At 41.0% G+C, this 20,672-nt stretch overlaps 1 protein-coding gene across 1 annotated transcript in view; it reads left to right on the forward strand.

Moving 5' to 3' along the window:
- Positions 1-20,672, forward strand: part of pard3ba (par-3 family cell polarity regulator beta a) — a 263,992-nt gene that overhangs the window by 103,070 nt on the left and 140,250 nt on the right. The window contains exons 14-16 of the mRNA XM_072443180.1: positions 4,144-4,231; positions 11,771-11,921; positions 15,142-15,218. Coding sequence (XP_072299281.1) covers positions 4,144-4,231; positions 11,771-11,921; positions 15,142-15,218 — 316 coding nt within the window. The remainder of the gene's footprint in view (positions 1-4,143; positions 4,232-11,770; positions 11,922-15,141; positions 15,219-20,672) is intronic.

Raw genomic sequence — 20,672 nt, forward strand, 5'->3', positions numbered from 1 at the left:
AGGGTGAAGGCTTGTCACATGTGTCTGCCTGAGCTGTATAAACCCCATTGTGCTGCTGTCTGGATGCATCGCAGTGTTTACTATTGTGCTGGGATTAAGATATCTGACTGTGGCTGTAAGAGCCTAAGGCGAGCTGTCAAAAGGAGGGGATGGGACAATAAAGGGTATTTTTGTATTTATGATGCAGATAAACAAGTGACACGCTGAAATAAGACAGACGTGCTTTAAAAGGAACAGTCATTTTATTATTTTATATATATATTATTTTACAGTTAGTATTAAAGATGTAAAGGAATAAAGATGATGAGACATTTGCCAATGCAATATTTGTCGGAGCAAAACCAGGACTAAACAAAGTAAACCAGGACTACAAGTTTATAACATGTTTATATGATAACTAAACAGGGTTGAAAATGTAGACTGGGTTGAACGGGACTAAATACAGTTCCAGTAAAACCAGACAAATGTGTTATTACCGCATGCAGTCTGCACTGAAATGGAGAAAAGGATCTATATAATTCCCCCCTCAATGTATTGTGGGTCTTTTGACGATGTTTGTGCTTTTGTTACCTCCCTATTACAACCAGGACTAAACCAGTACTGTTTTTTTTGAATCCCATTATTAACCATTGTTGTGGGAGTAAACAGTCTCACCCATGCCGCCTTCAAACTGCACAATTGGGAAGGTGTGACAATGAAGCCATGATTGTTGAAGCAAAAAATATTTTCAGTGCTTAGATTTGTGTTGGGTGCAGATAAAAGCCATGAGTTCAATAAATAGGATTTGTATTGGAGGTGGATTTGATTGACAGCTCTGAGGAGGAGGCAGTAGGGGGCGGGATAATCATAAATCCCCAAGGAGCTCATAATATCCCGTCTGTATATAACACAACAGAGGGTGTCGATGGCTTTAAAGACTGTATATGTCAAGAGGATTTCAAGCTTTTATATGTAGAGGAATAACACAAAGAAATGTCTGAATATTAGTTAAACCAGGACTAAACAGGCGCTAAACCAGGGCTGAACCAGGGCTGAACCAGGGCTGAACCAGGACTAAACCAGGGCTAAACCAGGGCTAAACCAGGGCTAAACCAGGGCTGAACCAGGGCTGAACCAGGGCTGAACTAGGACTAAACCAGGGCTAAACCAGGACTAAACCAGGACTAAACCAGGACTAAACCAGGACTAAACCAGGACTAAACCAGGGCTAAACCAGGGCTAAACCAGGGCTAAACCAGGACTAAACCAGGACTAAACCAGGACTAAACCAGGACTAAACCAGGGCTAAACCAGGGCTAAACCAGGACTAAACCAGGACTAAACCAGGACTAAACCAGGACTAAACCAGGACTAAACCAGGACTAAACCAGGGCTAAACCAGGGCTAAACCAGGGCTAAACCAGGGCTAAACCAGGACTAAACCAGGACTAAACCAGGACGGTTTAGTCGACTAAATCTTTGATCATGAAACTAAACTTGCACAAAAAGCAACTACTCTTTGACCATGAACTGTGGGGAAACCAGGGCGGAACAAGGATGGAAACCGTGGCGGGAACCGTGGCGGGAACCGTGGCAGGAACCGTGGCCTGAACAGGGGCCTGAACAGGAGCCTGAACAGGGGAGCCTGAACAGGGGGGCCTGAACAGGGGGGCCTGAACAGGGGGGCCTGAACAGGGGAGCCTGAACAGGGGGGCCGGAACAGGGGCCGGAACAGGGGCCGGAACAGGGGAGCCTGAACAGGAGCCTGAACAGGAGCCTGAACAGGGGAGCCTGAACAGGGGCCTGAACAGGGGAGCCTGAACAGGGGGGCCTGAACAGGGGGGCCTGAACAGGGGGGCCTGAACAGGGGGGCCGGAACAGGGGGGCCGGAACAGGGGGGCCGGAACAGGGGGGCCGGAACAGGGGGGCCGGAACAGGGGCCGGAACAGGGGCCGGAACAGGGGCCGGAACAGGGGCCGAAACAACAGGGGCCGAAACAACAGGGGCCGGAACAGGGCCCGAAACAACAGGGGCCGGAACATGCATACATACAAGACTCAACTGCGCTTTGACCAGGGAAAAAGCAATCCAGGTCTAAAATCACCATATTTTTTTTTGCGTTTATGTGTGAAATGCCTCTGAAGACACATAAATACTGATTCAGGCCATTTGCAATTTTTCACAGTAAATTTCACCATAGAATCTCTGTCTGGCTAGTTCAGAATACACTCTTCTCTAGCGCTTAACAAAGTCTGTTCACTGCTTTCATTTGCCCTAGTTCCGATGGGCTTGATTGACAGGTGTATTAGCCAATCCGGGACATGTATGGCCAGAATCAAGGCTGCTTACAAGTAAAAAACATAAGTGGACCGATGCATATTTCTGCAGAATGAATGAGCAAAATACAAAACGCTTTTAATCTGAGGGTTTTAATAATCAAACCCAAACACATAATTCTCAGCTTCTTTTTAAACTACACACAACAGACCCAAACAATGACATCACCTCAACCTAATTTGAATTCAGTTTTATAGGAAGACTGACAGGCTTGAACTAGAGTTGACTAACCAAGCACTGATCCACTGAATTATGGATGCAAAAATGGTCACACTTTTTGACATCTCATTTTGACAGCTGCAGATCAAGTCTTTAATTCTGCTCCCTTTAAACAAACATGTCATAGAGCTATCACAAATCATTATATCTTAGATTTTCCATATTATTTATTCACTTTAAACCAAATCGCATGTGGACAGTGACAAAAAAAATCATATATATTTATTGATATGTAACTTCAATAGATTGCATTGTTATATAATAATATAATATTAATAGTTGCATTGCATTGTACTTGCATTGTCCGTTTGTCTTTTTTTAGACACAGCTTTTTGTCTGAAAATTTTAATTTTTGTAAAGCTGGTACTTGATTTTCAAACCATGGCAGGAGGAAGTAGGTATTTAAATCAATCTAACTTGTTCTTGGCGTAAACAAACCTTTTGGAACATTGCTCGTGTTTAAATGCATGAGTTCTAAAAGCTGTAAAAAGTGTTTCGGACGGAGAAGTGAAGCAGGGTGGACGTTCACTGCTCAGTCAACCATAGCAACGCTGTCTTGATTGATAAAATGTTTTGTTATTAAGATAAGATAAGATATTCCTTTATTGTCCACACATGGGGAAATTTCATTGTTACTATTACTGTTGTTGCTATGTCAGAGATGTGGATAAGATGCAAACATGCTTAGACTTTTTCAAACTGGATCTCTGAATTCTAGGCATTTTTGAGTGAATTCAAATCATTTATTTTTATTTATTTAAAAGTTGCCTCGGAGGGCGACAGTGAAAAACGGATTAAACAGTGTCCACAGGGACGAGGGGCGATGTCCCAGGGTCCCCTGTCCTTAGACCTCGGCCAGGTGGGCGCAGTTCTTTTTACAACATGATTAATCAAGAAATATTAATGATGAACATTACAAAACAAACTTTACTCTTTACAATACGTAGAATTATTCCATGTCCCGGTAGTGGTATTGAACAAGATGGACATCATTTATTGTTCAGTTCACTTCATTTAGTTTCAGAATTCAAGTCATATTTCATCATACATAACTAAACATATGTAATGCTTGTGTTCCACATATGCATCCAATTATATTAGATATGAGTTACTTATTTATACATTGTAAAAAAAAAAAAAAAAGTATTATTACTTTAATAACACATTAATTAATTCAAGTGGCTGTCTAGAATCGACTGCTGATTGCTGGAGAATGAGACAGAGTTTAGGGGCTAATCGAGACAAAAACTTTGGGGACCAATATCTTCAACTATATTTTTTAAAGGTATTTGATGATTTCATGGTTTTTGTGTGGTACGCGCATGGATCATGTAGCCCTTGTCAAAAACCCCTCTGGCTTTGTGCCTTGCATGGTGGTGCACATTAGAGACTGGGAGGGAAAACGCTTGAATGAGTGAAGCATGCGCTCTTTTGAAAAACAGACCGTTATGACATTCTCGCCAAAGTCACCCTGTCTGCCTTATAATAAACCTGACAGGAATATGTAATGTTTTTTTCCAAAAATGCAGTTTATACACCTCAACTGTGTGTGTTCAAAATTTGACTGGCATTAATGTTATCTTGTTTAAACATTTTCTTTGTCCACAGAATTCCCTGGATTATGATGTACCACCGGGCCCGCTCCGACCCACTTATGTAGAGACCCACACCCCAGCCACGCAAAACAACTTCCCTGGTACGTCTTTCACAGTCATTTACATTTACAATAATACAGGTCTGCTCAATGACAATACTCTACACACAAGGACAAAACGGGGGACTCAGCCAGGGAAACATGGGGACTACAACCGGGATAAACTATAGGACTAAAACACAACCAAACCGGGACTAAAACTCGTCTGGATTGGGGCTAAACTCTCTCCTCCAGGATTTCACTGGAACTAAACCAGAACTACACTGGGAGTGTACTGTGGCTGAAGTATGACTCCAGTATTTGATCTGGACTACATTAAGTGAGATTGGGATTGAAACCAGAACAACACCAGCACTACAGCAAAACTAAACCAGGACAACACCGGCACTACAGGGCAACACCAGCACTACAGGGCAACACCAGCACTACAGGGCAACACCAGCACTACAGGGCAACACCAGCACTACAGGGCAACACCAGCACTACAGGGCAACACCAGCACTACAGGGCAACACCAGCACTACAGGGCAACACCAGCACTACAGGGCAACACCAGCACTACAGGACAACACCAGCACTACAGGGCAACACCAGCACTACAGGGCAACACCAGCACTACAGGGCAACACCAGCACTACAGGGCAACACCAGCACTACAGGGCAACACCAGCACTACAGGGCAACACCAGCACTACAGGGCAACACCAGCACTACAGGGCAACACCAGCACTACAGGACAACACCAGCACTACAGGACAACACCAGCACTACAGGGCAACACCAGCACTACAGGACAACACCAGCACTACAGGACAACACCAGCACTACAGGGCAACACCAGCACTACAGGGCAACACCAGCACTACAGGGCAACACCAGCACTACAGGGCAACACCAGCACTACAGGGCAACACCAGCACTACAGGGCAACACCAGCACTACAGGGCAACACCAGCACTACAGGGCAACACCAGCACTACAGGGCAACACCAGCACTACAGGACAACACCAGCACTACAGGGCAACACCAGCACTACAGGGCAACACCAGCACTACAGGGCAACACCAGCACTACAGGGCAACACCAGCACTACAGGGCAACACCAGCACTACAGGGCAACACCAGCACTACAGGGCAACACCAGCACTACAGGGCAACACCAGCACTACAGGACAACACCAGCACTACAGGGCAACACCAGCACTACAGCAAAACTAAACCAACATTTTTTTTTAATTAAGTTTCGACTAGGAGTAAACCAGAACAAGACAAGGACTCAGAATTACACCAGTACTATACTACTAAACTATATGGCTAAACAACATGTAAACACTAGGACTAGACCTGGACTAGACCCTCCCCCAACCTGTCCGCCACTCTCCCTCACTCACAACATTCAAATCCCGCCTAAAAACATACCTCTTCACCCAAGCCTATGACCTCCCCTACCCCTAGCCTCCTCTACCCCATTGCCTACTCTTCTACCCCCTGTTACATCCCCATCTTTTTCTCTCTACTTCTTCTGTCTTGTTCATTTTATCTGTATATTAATGTGTATTGTACGTGTTGTCCCCCCCTGTCTGTAAATACCCCCCCCCCCCTTTTTTATTATGTTCAGCGTCTTTGGGTCACTGAAAAGCGCTATATAAATAAAAGTCATTATTATTATTATTATTATTAGACCTGGATTAGACCTGGATTAGACCAGCACTAAAACCAGGAACAAACCAGGACTGCATTTATATCCCAGTGTTTAATGTTGTTGTTGACCCTCTCCTTTCAGCTCTATTTGCCCTTTCGTTTATCCCCAAAGTCAACATTTAGCTTGAGTGTTGTATGCTTCTGAGTTATCGGTCTCTGCTTCGTGTAAACTCCTTTGTTTGTTGATCCAAACCCCATTTGTCGTGATGGCCAAGTTTTTTGACATTGGATTATGAAGGGTCAAAATGACTTCCTCGTCATCACTTCTACACCAGTATTTGGAAAAGTACAACGCAGATTGGTTTGGTAAATGCTTGGCTAAAATATAAATTTAGACCTAGACTTAAAACCAGGTTTGATCCAGGACTAAATATGGTCTAGAGCAGGACTAAACCAAGGCTATAATAATATATAATAGAGCTAGACCTGGACTAGACCAATACCAGATCAGATCTTAACTCTGACTAAGATGTATTCACAGTGAGGAGAAGATTTTAATCCTGATGTAGACTTTGTTTAATCCCGTTCTAGTCCTTGTTTAGTTTCAGGTTTAGTTTCAGGTCCCACTCGCCTGGACCTGTGCAGAGTTAATGTTCCTCCCCGTGTCTGGGTGGGTGTTCCTCCAAGCCCCCCCCCCACAAATTATGCACAACTGCTCCTGACAGGTTGCCACAATGGTCAAATGTGACAATAAAGTGTACCTCAACCTTAGATGTGGTGCAAGAGTGAAAGTGTTCTTTAACAGGAATAAACAAGGAAAAACTGGGACATTACAAGGTTTGAACTGGATTTGATCAATTCTAAATTTCACTCTAAATTGTTCCTAATATAGATATCAATCAAACCAAGACTAAAGTAGGACTAAAAAAGTACTGAACCACACCCAATATTGCAAAGAGATCACCTAAAGGTCTAAACCTGGACTAAATACAATCTAGATTAAGCCAGGACTATTATTATTATTATTGTATATTTTAGTTTTCAAAAGTGCAGTAATTGGTTGTTTTTTCCCCCACTGCTTGTGACCTGTACTTCATTACACTCATTATATGTCTTCTTAGGTAGATGAGCATATATGGAATTGTCTGTTGATTTGAGAAGAAAAAAGTCCTCCAAGTCTATTTTAAATACATTGTTCCCCCTGGGGAGAGCGGATGCATTTCCTTTGTAAAAGCGTCAGGGCTCCTTACCACATTGTCAGACAAAGAGGAAAGATGCTTTTGTTGTGCATTGAAATGTGAAAGACAAGATATTTAATTTCCCATGTTTAATACATTGGTGTACATTGTCTTGGATGCATTCATAATACTTATTATACAAGTCTAATAACATGAGCACATTTTTAACTTATTGATTTAAAGCAGTGGCTTAAGATTCCTGGTTGCAGGCACACCATTTGCATTACTACATGGAGGTGGAAAGTTAAAACCATACTTTAGAACAGTCTCCATGGAGATAGTTAAGTTTTTTGCCATTCTTTGGAATGTTGGAGGCAAAGTAAGAACATCTCCATGGAGACAAGCTGGTGGTAGATCCTACACTCAAGTGTGTGGAGAAACTAGCCCCTTCACTGCAAGTTTTTTTTTCCAGTACTATGAAACACATGTATTTAATAGCATTTTAAAGGTGCATTCACGATACACTTTTCATTCAAAACAGAATGTGTTAATTTGTTAAACACTGCCACTTGAACCATAATTTAATCACTCACTGCACTGTTCACTTTCTGCACTACATATGCAAATTCAACTGTAAATTTGTGTCTATTTTGATTCTTATTCTTTTTATCTTACAGCATATTTTAATTATTCATTTATCATTGACTTGTATATGTTGTTTTATCATGGTTCATTTTATGTTGCACCGAATCAACAAAGGAAGTTCCTATGTTTGTGAATTCTGTTCATTGGCAATGGCACTAAACCTTTTCTGATTACTACGTACACAATTTTACAGTTACATTTACAGTATTGCAGAAAGTGAACAGTGCAGTAAGTGATTGATTGATTAAATTAGTTAAAGTGGCAGGTGTTTAAAAGTGTTCATGAGTCCAACGACAGAGGTAAAGAAACTGTTCTTGTGGCGGGAGGTTCTGGTCCGGATGGACCGTAGCCTCCTGTCTGAGGGGAGTGGCCTCCTGTCTGATGGGAGTGGCCTCCTGCCTGAGGGGAGTGGCCTCCTGCCTGAGGGGAGTGGCCTCCTGCCTGAGGGGAGTGGCCTCCTGCCTGAGGGGAGTGGCTCAAATAGTCCATGTCCAAGGTGAAAAAGGGTCGGCTGTGATCCGACCTGTTTGTCCCAGAGCTCTGGAGACGTACAGGTCCTGCAGAGATGGAAGTCTGCAGCCGATCACCTTCTCAACAGAGGCACAATGCACTGTAGTCTCTGTTTGTCCCTGGCTGTGGCTCCAGCGTACCACACGGTGATGGAGGAGGTGATGGAGGAGGTGATGGAGGAGGTGATGGAGGAGGTGATGGAGGAGGTGATGGAGGAGGAGAGGATGGATTCAATGATGGCCGTGTAGAACTGCACCATCATCTGCTCTGGCAGCTTGGCTTTTCTCAGCTGCTGCAGGAAGTACATCCTCTGCTGGACCTTCTTGATGAGGAGCTGATGGTGAGGTCTCACTTGAAGTCCCGGGTGATGGTGGTGCAGAGGAAGTGGAAGGAGTCCAGGAGTCCACTGTGGTGATGGGGGAGTCTGTGACTTTCCTGAAGTCCACGATCATCTCCACTGTCTTCTGGGCGTTGTGCTCCAGGTTGTTACCGCTGCACCAGGACACCAGAAGCTCCACCTCCTGTAGACAGACTCATCCCCGTCTGAGATGAGCCCGATGAGGGTGGTGTCGTCATGGCGATGAGGGTGGTGTTGTCCACAAACTTGATCAGTTTTACGGAGTCGTAGCTGGAGGTGCAGCAGTTTGTGCAGGGAGAAGAGCAGAGGAGAAAGTACACAGCCCTGTCAAGGCTCAGAATAAGCGGTATCGCATTGTAAAATGCAACTCAATTTCTGACTCGGTGTTAATTAATTTGTTCAACACATTTTATTTGCAAGTTTTCTGTTTGAAACTTGAATTGTTAAGAGTTATTTTTAAATTGAATATTTACAAATACATTTGAAATAAATAATCTTGTTTCATCAATGGAAAATATTGATTGTTAGTCATTTTCGTGTTTTGCTTTGCAACTTATCAAATTGCTATACAAATTTGAAAAGGATAATGGATTGTTTAGCAGCGCTGCTATACAAGAGAACAGCCTTCATCTGAGCTCTGCCTGTACCAGTCGCAGCTGTGCCTGGTCTTAACCTGTGCTTCAGTGAATAAACAGGGCATTCTGTGCTTGTTGCCTGGAAACATCATAGACTCTCAAGATTTAACAGTGTAAATTGTCCAAAAGAGTTGTCATAAATCTATCAGAAGGAATTGGACATGTCAAATCAAACTTAGCAAACAAACAGATGAAAAAGCAAACATATGTGTGACTATAGCTCTGCCTGTCTCTATTTGTTCAGTGTTAAATGATCTGTCACTGTCAGACCTCAGCTCCAGCTGGATAAGGAAACTAATAACAGATGCTCCTTACTGTAATCAACTAATGTGTTTGTTTCAGTGTCGTTAGACTCACAAATTCTCTGTCAGAGGAACTGAAATGTGTGGCGAAACATTCACTCTCAAATCTTTTGTTCAGTTGACAAAATTCTATTTCCTTTTGCTATGGAAACTTCCTTGACAAATGAGGGATTACACAGGTATTGCAGGAAGTAGCGCTGAGTAAAAGTATCTTCTGTAAGCCAGTAATACGTTATTTTATCCAAAATGTAGGGGCAATTTATAAGCAAGGAATGCATTTTTTTGATGGGTCAAATGTTAATTTCAATTATGACTTGTATACATCAGATGAGTTTCAGCCCCTGGTTACAGTATGTTTACTAGCTAACAGTGTTTCCACATACTATGGTACAAGCACTGAAGCTCTAACACTAGCAACTATTTTTTGACAAATCCTAAGTTTTGAGATTTCTTTGGTCAGATTTACTCTTGGAAAAGAAACTGTCTCAAAAAAAGTATTAACGCTGTTACAAAATATGAGAAAACTGAGCAGAGTTTGAGTGAGTTCTAACTTACGAAAAATGTCAAACTTTGTCGATCATGAGCAAACTTTGTCATTTGTGTTTGTCTAAGAACTCCAACATCTGTCTACACTTAAACTGAGCACTACTGGAGACAACAATGACAGAACACATAATGAACATGTTTTAAAGTTAAACCAGTTCAATCAAAAAGGTGCCAGGAAGTACATTATAACCTTCACCTCAACAAGGGAAAACACATTTTAAAGATTTCAAGTTAAATCTTTTGAATTCAAATAATCAAAACACAATAGAATATTGTGGATAATTGATAATGTTCCCACTTCCAGGCAACACAGTGATATTATACAAGCTATGCAGTGTGCAATTAGAGTTAAAATGTTTTTGAAATGTTGTTTCTTCTGGTAGATTTACCTAAAACTTGCATTTAAACTAATGTAAGTCTAGATGTGAGTTTAATATATTACATTATCATTTTATTAGTATTTTTTAGAACTGTACTTAGTTTACTATGACCGTACATTTCTGTACTAGTAGTTATTTTTTACATGAAAAGCTCAAAAGTGCAGTTTTGGTCATAATGGTTTTAGTTTTGGTCATAATGGTTATAGTTTTGGTCATAATGGTTATAGTTTTGAGAGATTTTGCCACGCCCTTTTTAGTAAATTCATTCCCTGGGCCTGTAATTAGTCATCCAAGAATGCATTTTTGCCCTACAATTTTCCTTAGAGCTGCAATAAAAACAAATTTAAACATTCAAAACCCTGAAAATGTTTCCCTGATCATTTATATCAGTAACGAGGTCCATTATCCCGCTGTATTTATTCGACAAAAACATTTGCCAATTAACTAGAGACATCCTGGTCAAACATTACATGGGATATAGGAATATGGGAGGCAACTTACCAGTGAACATCCAGGGACGGGACATTGAGAGAGTGGACTCATACAAGTACCTGGGTGTTCCATCTGAACCACAAACTGGACTGGACTCATAACACAGACGCACTGTACAGGAAGAGCCAGAGTCGGCTCTACCTCCTGAGGAGACTCAGGTCTTTTGGAGTGACAGGGCCACTCCTGAAGACCTTCTACGACTCTGTGGTGGCATCAGCCCTCCTGTACGGTGTGGCCTGCTGGAGCAGCAGCATCACAGAGAGGGAGAGGAGGAAGCTGGACAGAGTCATCAAGAAGTCCAGCTCTGTCCTGGGCTGTGCTCTGGACTCGGTGCAGGAGGTGGTGGACAGGAGGGTCCTGGCTAGATTCACATCTATGCTGGACCATGAGTGTCGCCCCCTGCAGGACACTCTCCGCTCTGGAGAGCAGCTTCAGTGAGAGACTGATCCACCCTCGATGTGTGAAGGAAAGGTTCCGTAGGTCTTTCCTTCCTGCTGCTGTCAGACTTTATAACAAACACTGTTAGTCCTGAACACTCGCAATACTGACCTAACCGTGTGCAATTCCGTCATATGTGCTATTACTGTCGTGATCACATGCAATGGTATTTATGTATTTATTTATTTTTATCTTTATTTTTCCCCTTCATCCCTTGTTGGGTAATGGGAGGTTTTGTCAAGTTTTTCAGACTTCCTATAAGTGATCTGTTCTTTTCCTCTGTATCTACCTCTGTATCTACTGCGTTGCATCAATGAAATTTCCCCATGTGGGACAATAAAGGAATATCTTATCTTATCTGACACACACGGATATACGATTTTATATCAAATGAAAACCAGCAATCACAAAATTGTATCAATAATATTTTTTTTTGTCTTTTTGCTTTTTCCCAGCTCCTTTTGTGCATGTTGCCAATAGGAACAACTACAGTAACTACAGCAACAGTCGCCCTGACGACTTGAATGACAGCTTTCCCCCGCCTCCCTCCCCCGGAGCAGTGGAAGAGATGAACCGCGAGCTGCCCCTCACGCCCCCACACTACAGGTAATACTGGACTGAAGCAGGGCTAAAAGTGGACTAAATATAGACTAAAGTAGGACTAAACCAAGACTTAAAGCAAGACTAAGCCAGGATCTGCCCCCTGCACTACAGGGAAAACTAGGCTAAAAAGGGCTAAAACAGGACCTGACCCTTGCACGCCCACATTACTGGTAAAACTAGACTAAAGCGTTATTAAAGAATGACTAAACTAGGACTCAAAGTAAACTAAAACTGGACTAACACAGGACTGAGCTAGGGATAAACCAACACTAGACCTAGACTAAAGTAGTGCTTAACAGTGACTAAACTGTAGGGTGGACCAGGACGGGTATTATGCATTATTTGTATTGTTATTAGCCTTTAAACATGCTCTTGAGTACCTTTTGTTTGACATCTCCAAAAAAGTAAAATAAAAAACAAAATTACAATTGGCTCTCTTCTGTTTCCAAAGGGACTAAATGAAACGACTGGAAGTTCTCAGGGACAGTTGTAGAGATTGTGATTAGACAAGAGAAATTCACAGGGCGAGTCTGGCGATTATATATATGGACTTAAAAAACTGCAGAGATCGAGAAAACATCCGTTATTGTGGAGTGCTTCTGACGCTCGGAGGGGAGAGGACTTTCTAACCGGTTATCATCAAAACAATTGTGAATGAAGCTAAATGAAACTCCAGGTATGTTTTTGATGAGGGAACAACGTCAGAACATGGTTGAAAGTCAATTTAGCATTATTACTGGTCGTTTAAGCAGGACTAAAACAGGAGTCCTCCGCACTGCAAGTAAAATGTTATTATTAAAGCATTTACTAAAAAATGACTAAAAAGTTCAGGTCAGATCAAAGCATTAGGACTGCACTGTACAGATGACCATTAAAAAGCGGAACGAGTTTAAACGGGACTAAACCAAGCCTAAATGACGACTAAACCATGGCTGAACCAGGACCCAAAGAAGTTCTTAACTGTTCAGTTTAATCTGGGTAAAACCAGGACTAAAACCACGCTTTCGTACCCGTCTAGAAAAGCCTATGGGCAAATAAAAAGACCTAAAAAAGACCTAAACCACAACTATTTGTGCCAGACCCCACATTTATCCATTGCGGTTAACCACTCTGCTAATACACTCGTTTGTGCTGTGAGATAAAGGGCGCTCATTACTGTAGTTGTTATAGCTAATATAGGCCCATTAGAATATATGAATTATTGAAGCCATATCGTCTAATTGCAGGAGCTCATTTGCATTTAGCACTAGTAATTATGGTACAGGGGGTCATATATGAACGACGTATATGTCTGTGGGTTCACCATAAAAACAGGCTATTGTAATGTCTTTTGGTCCATTGCATTGCAAATATGTCTATAGCGGTATAGTTTTGAATGTACTTTCTCAATGCAAATACACGATACAAGGCAATTACATGGAAAAATATTGGTAAAACAGAATGGATATTAAAATGTGCTGATGAAAAACATAATAAAGAAGGATTAGGACTAAACAAGGACTAAATTAAAACTAGAATGAATCACAACCAGGAACACAAAAAGGTGTATTGCCAGTGTAGTATTGTATTGTAAGTGAACTAAATAATAATTTAAAAAAAGGAACATAAAACAATAAATAATAATTGTAAAATATTAAAATATCAACAAAATAAAGGCATCCATATAATCAGAGGTTACAATAAAAAAACAGTTTGATTGTGAAAAAATTAAAATAAACAAAAGTCACCGTCTGGATTCAAGAGGTCCAAGTCTCCTATTGGATAATTGCTGAATGGGTGATTGTCTTCCAGCTGCAACATGGTATTCAAACCCAACTGATGCATGTTATTCCATCAATGATTTCTTCTTCCAAGATGACAAAGCCAGGATTCACGAGCTTACACTGGATAGGCCACCACAGAGTACAGCGCTTAACCCCATTGACTGGAGAGAGGGCCCCGTGTCATCATGGACATCGACATGGACAATGTTGAGCTGACGCGACCAACACATATGTCACCCGCGGACGGCAGACCACGTCCAAGCAGCAGGTTTCTGTGCAGACGAGCAGGACAACCACTTTTCTCTCCTCTTATTAATGTCTTCCAAAAATGCACAATTGATAAAGGCGACAGACGAGCAGAGCAGGCGGTTGTAAAATGGCCGTTCCACAGAGCATCTCCAGCAGTTCCACACCTTTCCTCCTCTCTGCCCGTCGCTCTCGTGTTTCTCCCCTGAGCCACACGGGTTGTCACTGACCAAAACGTGTACGGTTCACGTCTCATTTAAGAAGGTGGTCCTGACTGCTCTCATCCGTCCTGACTTGACCATCGTCCTCACATCCCCGTCTCCGGTGCTGCAGAAGCTTCTTGAAACTTTGCCACACCGAATGCGTGCCGTAATCCAAGCTAATTCATCTGTGACACCTTTGTTTTTGTCACGCAGTGTAAATATACATTATAATTATTTGCAGTTGGAGCTACAACTGCTTACAAACCTTTTCTTGGATCTTGCACTTTTGTAGTTTTCTAATATGTTTTTCTTTTTACACAACAGTGCCCTAGTTTTTCCCCTGCACACAAATCCCGGTTTTAAATGCACCTTTTAAACATTACGCTCTTTTGCGGTCTGTTTTTGAGCCGGAATATGTTCATCCCATTTGTTTAGTGCGCTCCAAGTCCAAACCATTTTTTTTCTAAAGACACTGCTCTATTGTTTTAGCAAAGCCTTGCCATCTGGAGTGCAGGAAATCGAATGATGCGGCACCCGGTGTGAACGTGAAATCGCGTTTGTTTAGCTGATGCAACGTGCCGGGGTTTTTCCGAGGCTTTTAAAATAAAAGGGCTTTGATCGTTTTTGTTGTTTTACACATAAAATAAGACGGGGACAGTATTAGAACAGAATTAGACCAGGGACTGAACCAGGACTGGCCCAGGAGTCGTTTTGGGTAATTACAGGACAATGCAATGGGTAGAACAAGACTTATATAGGTTGTTTTATAATTTTAAGTTTAAGTTCCTATGTTTGTGAATTCTGTTCATTGACAATGGCAATAAACTGTTTCTGATTCTAAACCATCATGTCCAAAGAGTATAATAAAAGAAAATGTGGGTCTAAGCTTTAAGTAAATACAATCTATTTGATCAAAACTAGGGTGGTGCTGTGACTAAACCACGACTTTAAAAAATGATCTTAATTCAGGCGTAATAAAGTCTAAACCAGGACTGTTTGTTTGTTTTTCAGAGAGTTTCAGACGCCTCCGTTCTACAGTGATGGGAATCTGAAGGACAACCACAGAGCCTCAAAGAGCATGGACCTGGGTAAGACGTCCAAACTTTATTAAACAATTGCCAGTAATCTACTAGTCTGGCTTTACGGATGGACTCTATATATATATTAGTGCAGATTTTGACGTTTTTGATTCATATGGGTAACAATCCCTGAAATGCGATTCTGGGCGGCTCCAGACTGTGCCCTTCCTAGTTTGTCCTGAGTTCATCTTTTTAAACAGACTGTTAAAATAGAAACCGCTATTACAGGAAATGTCCTATCATATATATTTGGTTCTTACTTGAGATTTGAAGAATTTTTTTTTTTTTTTTTTTGTCTTTAGAGCTTTATTCATCTCATAATTTTTATTTTATTTTACATATACTGTACAATAAAGACAATAAACAGGAACAGCAACAATAACAACAATAACAAGAAAAAACAAAACAAAAACAATACATGAATGAAAGAAACACCCCACATGCACACACACATATAACATAAATAAATAACTAAATAAAAATACAATAAACAAGAGTGCAAATATTTGTTAACAATGTCTGGTTATCTACGGCAGGGGCGGAGCCAGACATTCTAAACATCCGAGGCTTAGCCCAAAAAGAAAGGGAGGGGGCGTTACTCTATGTACAGAAAATACAGTATTGGGGGCACTAAAACCACATAATATCAGCCTGAATGAACCCTCCAAAGGCAAAGAGAGACCATGGCCTTGTTGCCTTCTCAGAGAGCTCCTCCCTCCACAGAACAGCAGAGGTGGTAGCATTGAGTGTTCTGATTTAAAACACTTAGTGACAAAAACCAAGATGAAAAACGCTTTGCTCCCGATCGAGCTCCAGTTACGACCCTGAAGTCCAGAGTCTCAACCCACTGAGCGAGCCAGACTCATCTTTGTAGAAAGTGAAAGTCAGTCTTCCCTTTAGCAGACACTTGCCTCCATGAGCTGTTTCTCCTGTTCTCTGCTTTAGCTTTGTAGATGAACAAAACCTCTGAGCCACAATGAATTCATGGTTTGAAAGCTCATGTGCTGTTGTTGTCTATTCTACGTTAGATAAACTTTGCTTTTCAGCACATGTTCTGAATGCCTCTTTTTTACAGTCTGCTCCTTATTTATGCCCTACACCTTTTACAAAACGTTGGTTAAATGATGTAGAAAATAATATATATATATATATATATATATATATATATATATATATATATATATATATATATATATAAATAAATAATATGTCATGTGTAGTGTCTCCACTTGGGACAGAAATGCTGTCCTAAGGAAACCGCCTCTCTGGTCCAGCCTGAGCTTGTTTCGGTGTATGTACATTCTTTACTTCACCGTGGTGCATGTGTGACTTTGAAATCTAAATGTTCGCAAGAATGACATTTTTGGATGAAAAAACTACAATAAAACATATGAATGAAGCTAAAAAGAATACTATACAGTTTTCTTTATTCTTATTTTCTCTCCAGATCGTTTGACTCTTAATCTCACCATAATTCCCATTGCAGACAGCGATCATACAACTCTTATCAACGTGTTTCTTTGTTGTGATTCAGAGACCATTATCCACAGTCTGCAGGGAGTCCACCTTTGACCCTTTAAACCCAGGGGCCTCCTCCAGACTGGATCAGGCGAGCGCGCTTGTGTGTAAATAAAGAAGAAACCTTCCTTTAGTCTCCAGCTCCCTGTGCACAGCTGAACACGACCAAAAGCCTGATTTCCTTGTATTAACCCGGACTAACCCTCACTGTCTGCAGCGGGGAATTTTAGTCCCATTTTTCCACGTTCTTTGTGTGAGGAGTTTCAGCCTGAGCCAGGAAGTCTTATGTTGAGGCTTTGGAATGGCACATGATGAATAAAACATCATGAATAATAGTTTAGATACTGGCTTTGAATCATTTTCCTAATGGTCCTTAACCAAGAATGCAATATTAGGAATTCAACATATTTTGGTATTTTAGTTGCTCGATTATTAAAAAGAAGTATAGAAAGTGGTGGACTTAACTCACATGGACTGTAATAAAGTAAAAACTGTGTCTTTATATCATCCCTAAACCACTTATAGCATAATACATGTTAATTATTGTCAACATTCCTCAACATTTGTGAAAAGTGATTACAAACTCATCAGGGGGAATAACAGTAAGAAATGTTCTAATGTGTAATGTTCCGCATTAGGGCATTAAACTTATCAATCTTGCATTTATTCAATTCTATCGTTTTTGTTGCTCAAAACATGAGCGTGAGGTCGCCTCTCCACAGATCTGGCTTTTAACTTGGTCTGAAGGTGCACTTGCTCATCTCTGTGGGCATAGATGTTTAATGCCTCACTGTGGAATGTTCCAGCCAAAGCAAAACAGAAATAATTACTGTATAACTTCTAAATTCAAACTCAATCAGACGTCGTGTTGGCATCACGTTGCCATTAACTGCTGCTGAACACAGCCTATGAGCACAGCTGCTTTACTACAAATATATGCTTTATTTACCATTTTAATTTAACGATTCAAACTCTGACTTTAAGTGTTGTACATTTCTATAAATGTACTTCAAGTTCAGTCGGATCCATAAAGCGTCTCTCGTGAACATTTCCAGTGGAGATTTTGCTAAACTCAAAGTCAACAGACTATTTGCTCAGACGCAGCAGGTCAATATCCAGAGCAAACCTTTTCAGTCAAGTCGAGTTTCTGAGAATCCAGCACTGAACTGTAAATATGAGAGTTTTGGAAGGAAAAATAGTGCTGAACCACAACTAGAATATAATCCAATTTATTTTTCTGTTCCAAGAAAAAATATTAGTCAGTTTATGTAGAACTAAACCAGAACTTAACCAGAATTAAAGGACTAGGGCCAAACTAGGGCTAAACCAGGACTGAACCAGTACTGAGTTAAGACTAATGAAGGACCAGTACTGAGTTAAGACTAATGTAGGACCAGTACTGAGTTAAGACTAATGTAGGACTAGGACCAGTACTGAGTTAAGACTAATCTAGGACTAGGACCAGTACTGAGTTAAGACTAATGTAGGACTAGGACCAGTACTGAGTTAAGACTAATGTAGGACTAGGACCAGTACTGAGTTAAGACTAATCTAGGACTAGGACCAGTACTGAGTTAAGACTAATGTAGGACTAGGACCAGTACTGAGTTAAGACTAATCTAGGACCAGTACTGAGTTAAGACTAATCTAGGACCAGTACTGAGTTAAGACTAATCTAGGACTAGGACCAGTACTGAGTTAAGACTAATCTAGGACTAGGACCAGTACTGAGTTAAGACTAATGTAGGACCAGTACTGAGCTAAGACTAATCTAGGACTAGGACCAGTACTGAGTTAAGACTAATCTAGGACTAGGACCAGTACTGAGTTAAGACTAATGTAGGACCAGTACTGAGTTAAGACTAATCTAGGACCAGTACTGAGTTAAGACTAATCTAGGACCAGTACTAAACTAAGACTAATCTAGGACTAGGACCAGTACTGAGTTAAGACTAATCTAGGACCAGTACTAAACTAAGACTAATCTAGGACTAGGACCAGTACTGAGTTAAGACTAATCTAGGACTAGGACCAGTACTGAGTTAAGACTAATCTAGGACTAGGACCAGTACTGAGTTAAGACTAATGTAGGACCAGTACTGAGTTAAGACTAATCTAGGACTAGGACCAGTACTGAGTTAAGACTAATCTAGGACCAGTACTGAGTTAAGACTAATCTAGGACTAGGACCAGTACTGAGTTAAGACTAATGTAGGACTAGGACCAGTACTGAGTTAAGACTAATGTAGGACCAGTACTGAGTTAAGACTAATCTAGGACTAGGACCAGTACTGAGTTAAGACTAATCTAGGACCAGTACTGAGTTAAGACTAATCTAGGACTAGGACCAGTACTGAGTTAATACTAATCTAGGACTAGGACCAGTACTGAGTTAAGACTAATGTAGGACCAGTACTGAGTTAAGACTAATCTAGGACTAGGACCAGTACTGAGTTAAGACTAATCTAGGACTAGGACCAGTACTGAGTTAAGACTAATCCAGGACCAATACTGAGTTAAGACTAATCTAGGACTAGGACCAGTACTGAGTTAAGACTAATCTAGGACTAGGACCAGTACTGAGTTAAGACTAATCCAGGACCAATACTGAGTTAAGACTAATCTAGGACCAGTACTGAGTTAAGACTAATCTAGGACTAGGACCAGTACTGAGTTAAGACTAATCTAGGACTAGGACCAGGTACTAAACCAGAACTAAAGGTCTAAAGAATTCAAATGTAATGCCTAGCCATGTAAAAACTAGAATTAAATGGGTACTAAATCAGGACTGAGCTAACAATAACCCCCGCACTAAACCAAGATTAAATCTGGACTAAACCAGGAATAAACTATGGACCAAACAAGGGTTAATACAAGGACATAATTGAATTGAAAAACCATGAGTAAACTAGTATTAAACCAGTACTATACAATTAAAAGAATTTCCCAAGTTGAAACTAGGCTGAAACTTGGACTAAACCGGGTCTAAACCATTACTAAATTAGGTGTAATTTTTATAACCTGGATCTAAAATAAGTCCAATACTACCAATACTAAACCAGGACAAATGCTTACCCATAAAGCCAGGTGTATAGAAGAATTAAACCAGTTCTAAAGCACAACTGCACCAGGTCTAAACCAGGACAAATGCTTACCCATAAAGCCAGGTGTATAGAAGAATTAAACCAGTTCTAAAGCACAACTGCACCAGGTCTAAACCAGGACAAATGCTTACCCATAAAGCCAGGTGTATAGAAGAATTAAACCAGTTCTAAACCACAACTGCACCAGGTCTAAACCAGGACAAATGCTTACCCATAAAGCCAGGTGTATAGAAGAATTAAACCAGTTCTAAAGCACAACTGCACCAGGTCTAAACCAGGACAAATGCTTACCCATAAAGCCAGGTGTATAGAAGAATTAAACCAGTTCTAAAGCACAACTGCACCAGGTCTAAACCAGGACAAATGCTTACCCATAAAGCCTGGTGTATATAAGAGTTAAACCAGTTCTAAAGCACAACTGCACCAGGTCTAAACCAGGACAAATGCTTACCCATAAAGCCTGGTGTATATAAGAGTTAAACCAGTTCTAAAGCATAACTACACCAGGTCTAAACCAGGACAAATGCTTACCCATAAAGCCTGGTGTATATAAGAGTTAAACCAGTTCTAAAGCACAGCTACACCAGGTCTAACCCAGGACAAATGCTTACCCATAAAGCCTGGTGTATATAAGAGTTAAACCAGCTCTAAACCACAACTACACCAGGTCTAAACCAGGACAAATGCTTACCCATAAAGCCTAGTGTATATAAGAGTTAAACCAGCTCTAAACCACAACTACACCAGGTCTAAACCAGGACAAATGCTTACCCATAAAGCTTGGTGTATATAAGAATTAAACCAGCTCTAAACCACAACTACACCAGGTCTAAACCAGGAC

This window comes from Eucyclogobius newberryi, unplaced genomic scaffold (genome assembly GCF_026437365.1).
Source record: "Eucyclogobius newberryi isolate DKJ021-1_F unplaced genomic scaffold, fEucNew1.0.hap1 SCAF_1, whole genome shotgun sequence".
Taxonomy (NCBI): domain Eukaryota; kingdom Metazoa; phylum Chordata; class Actinopteri; order Gobiiformes; family Gobiidae; genus Eucyclogobius; species Eucyclogobius newberryi.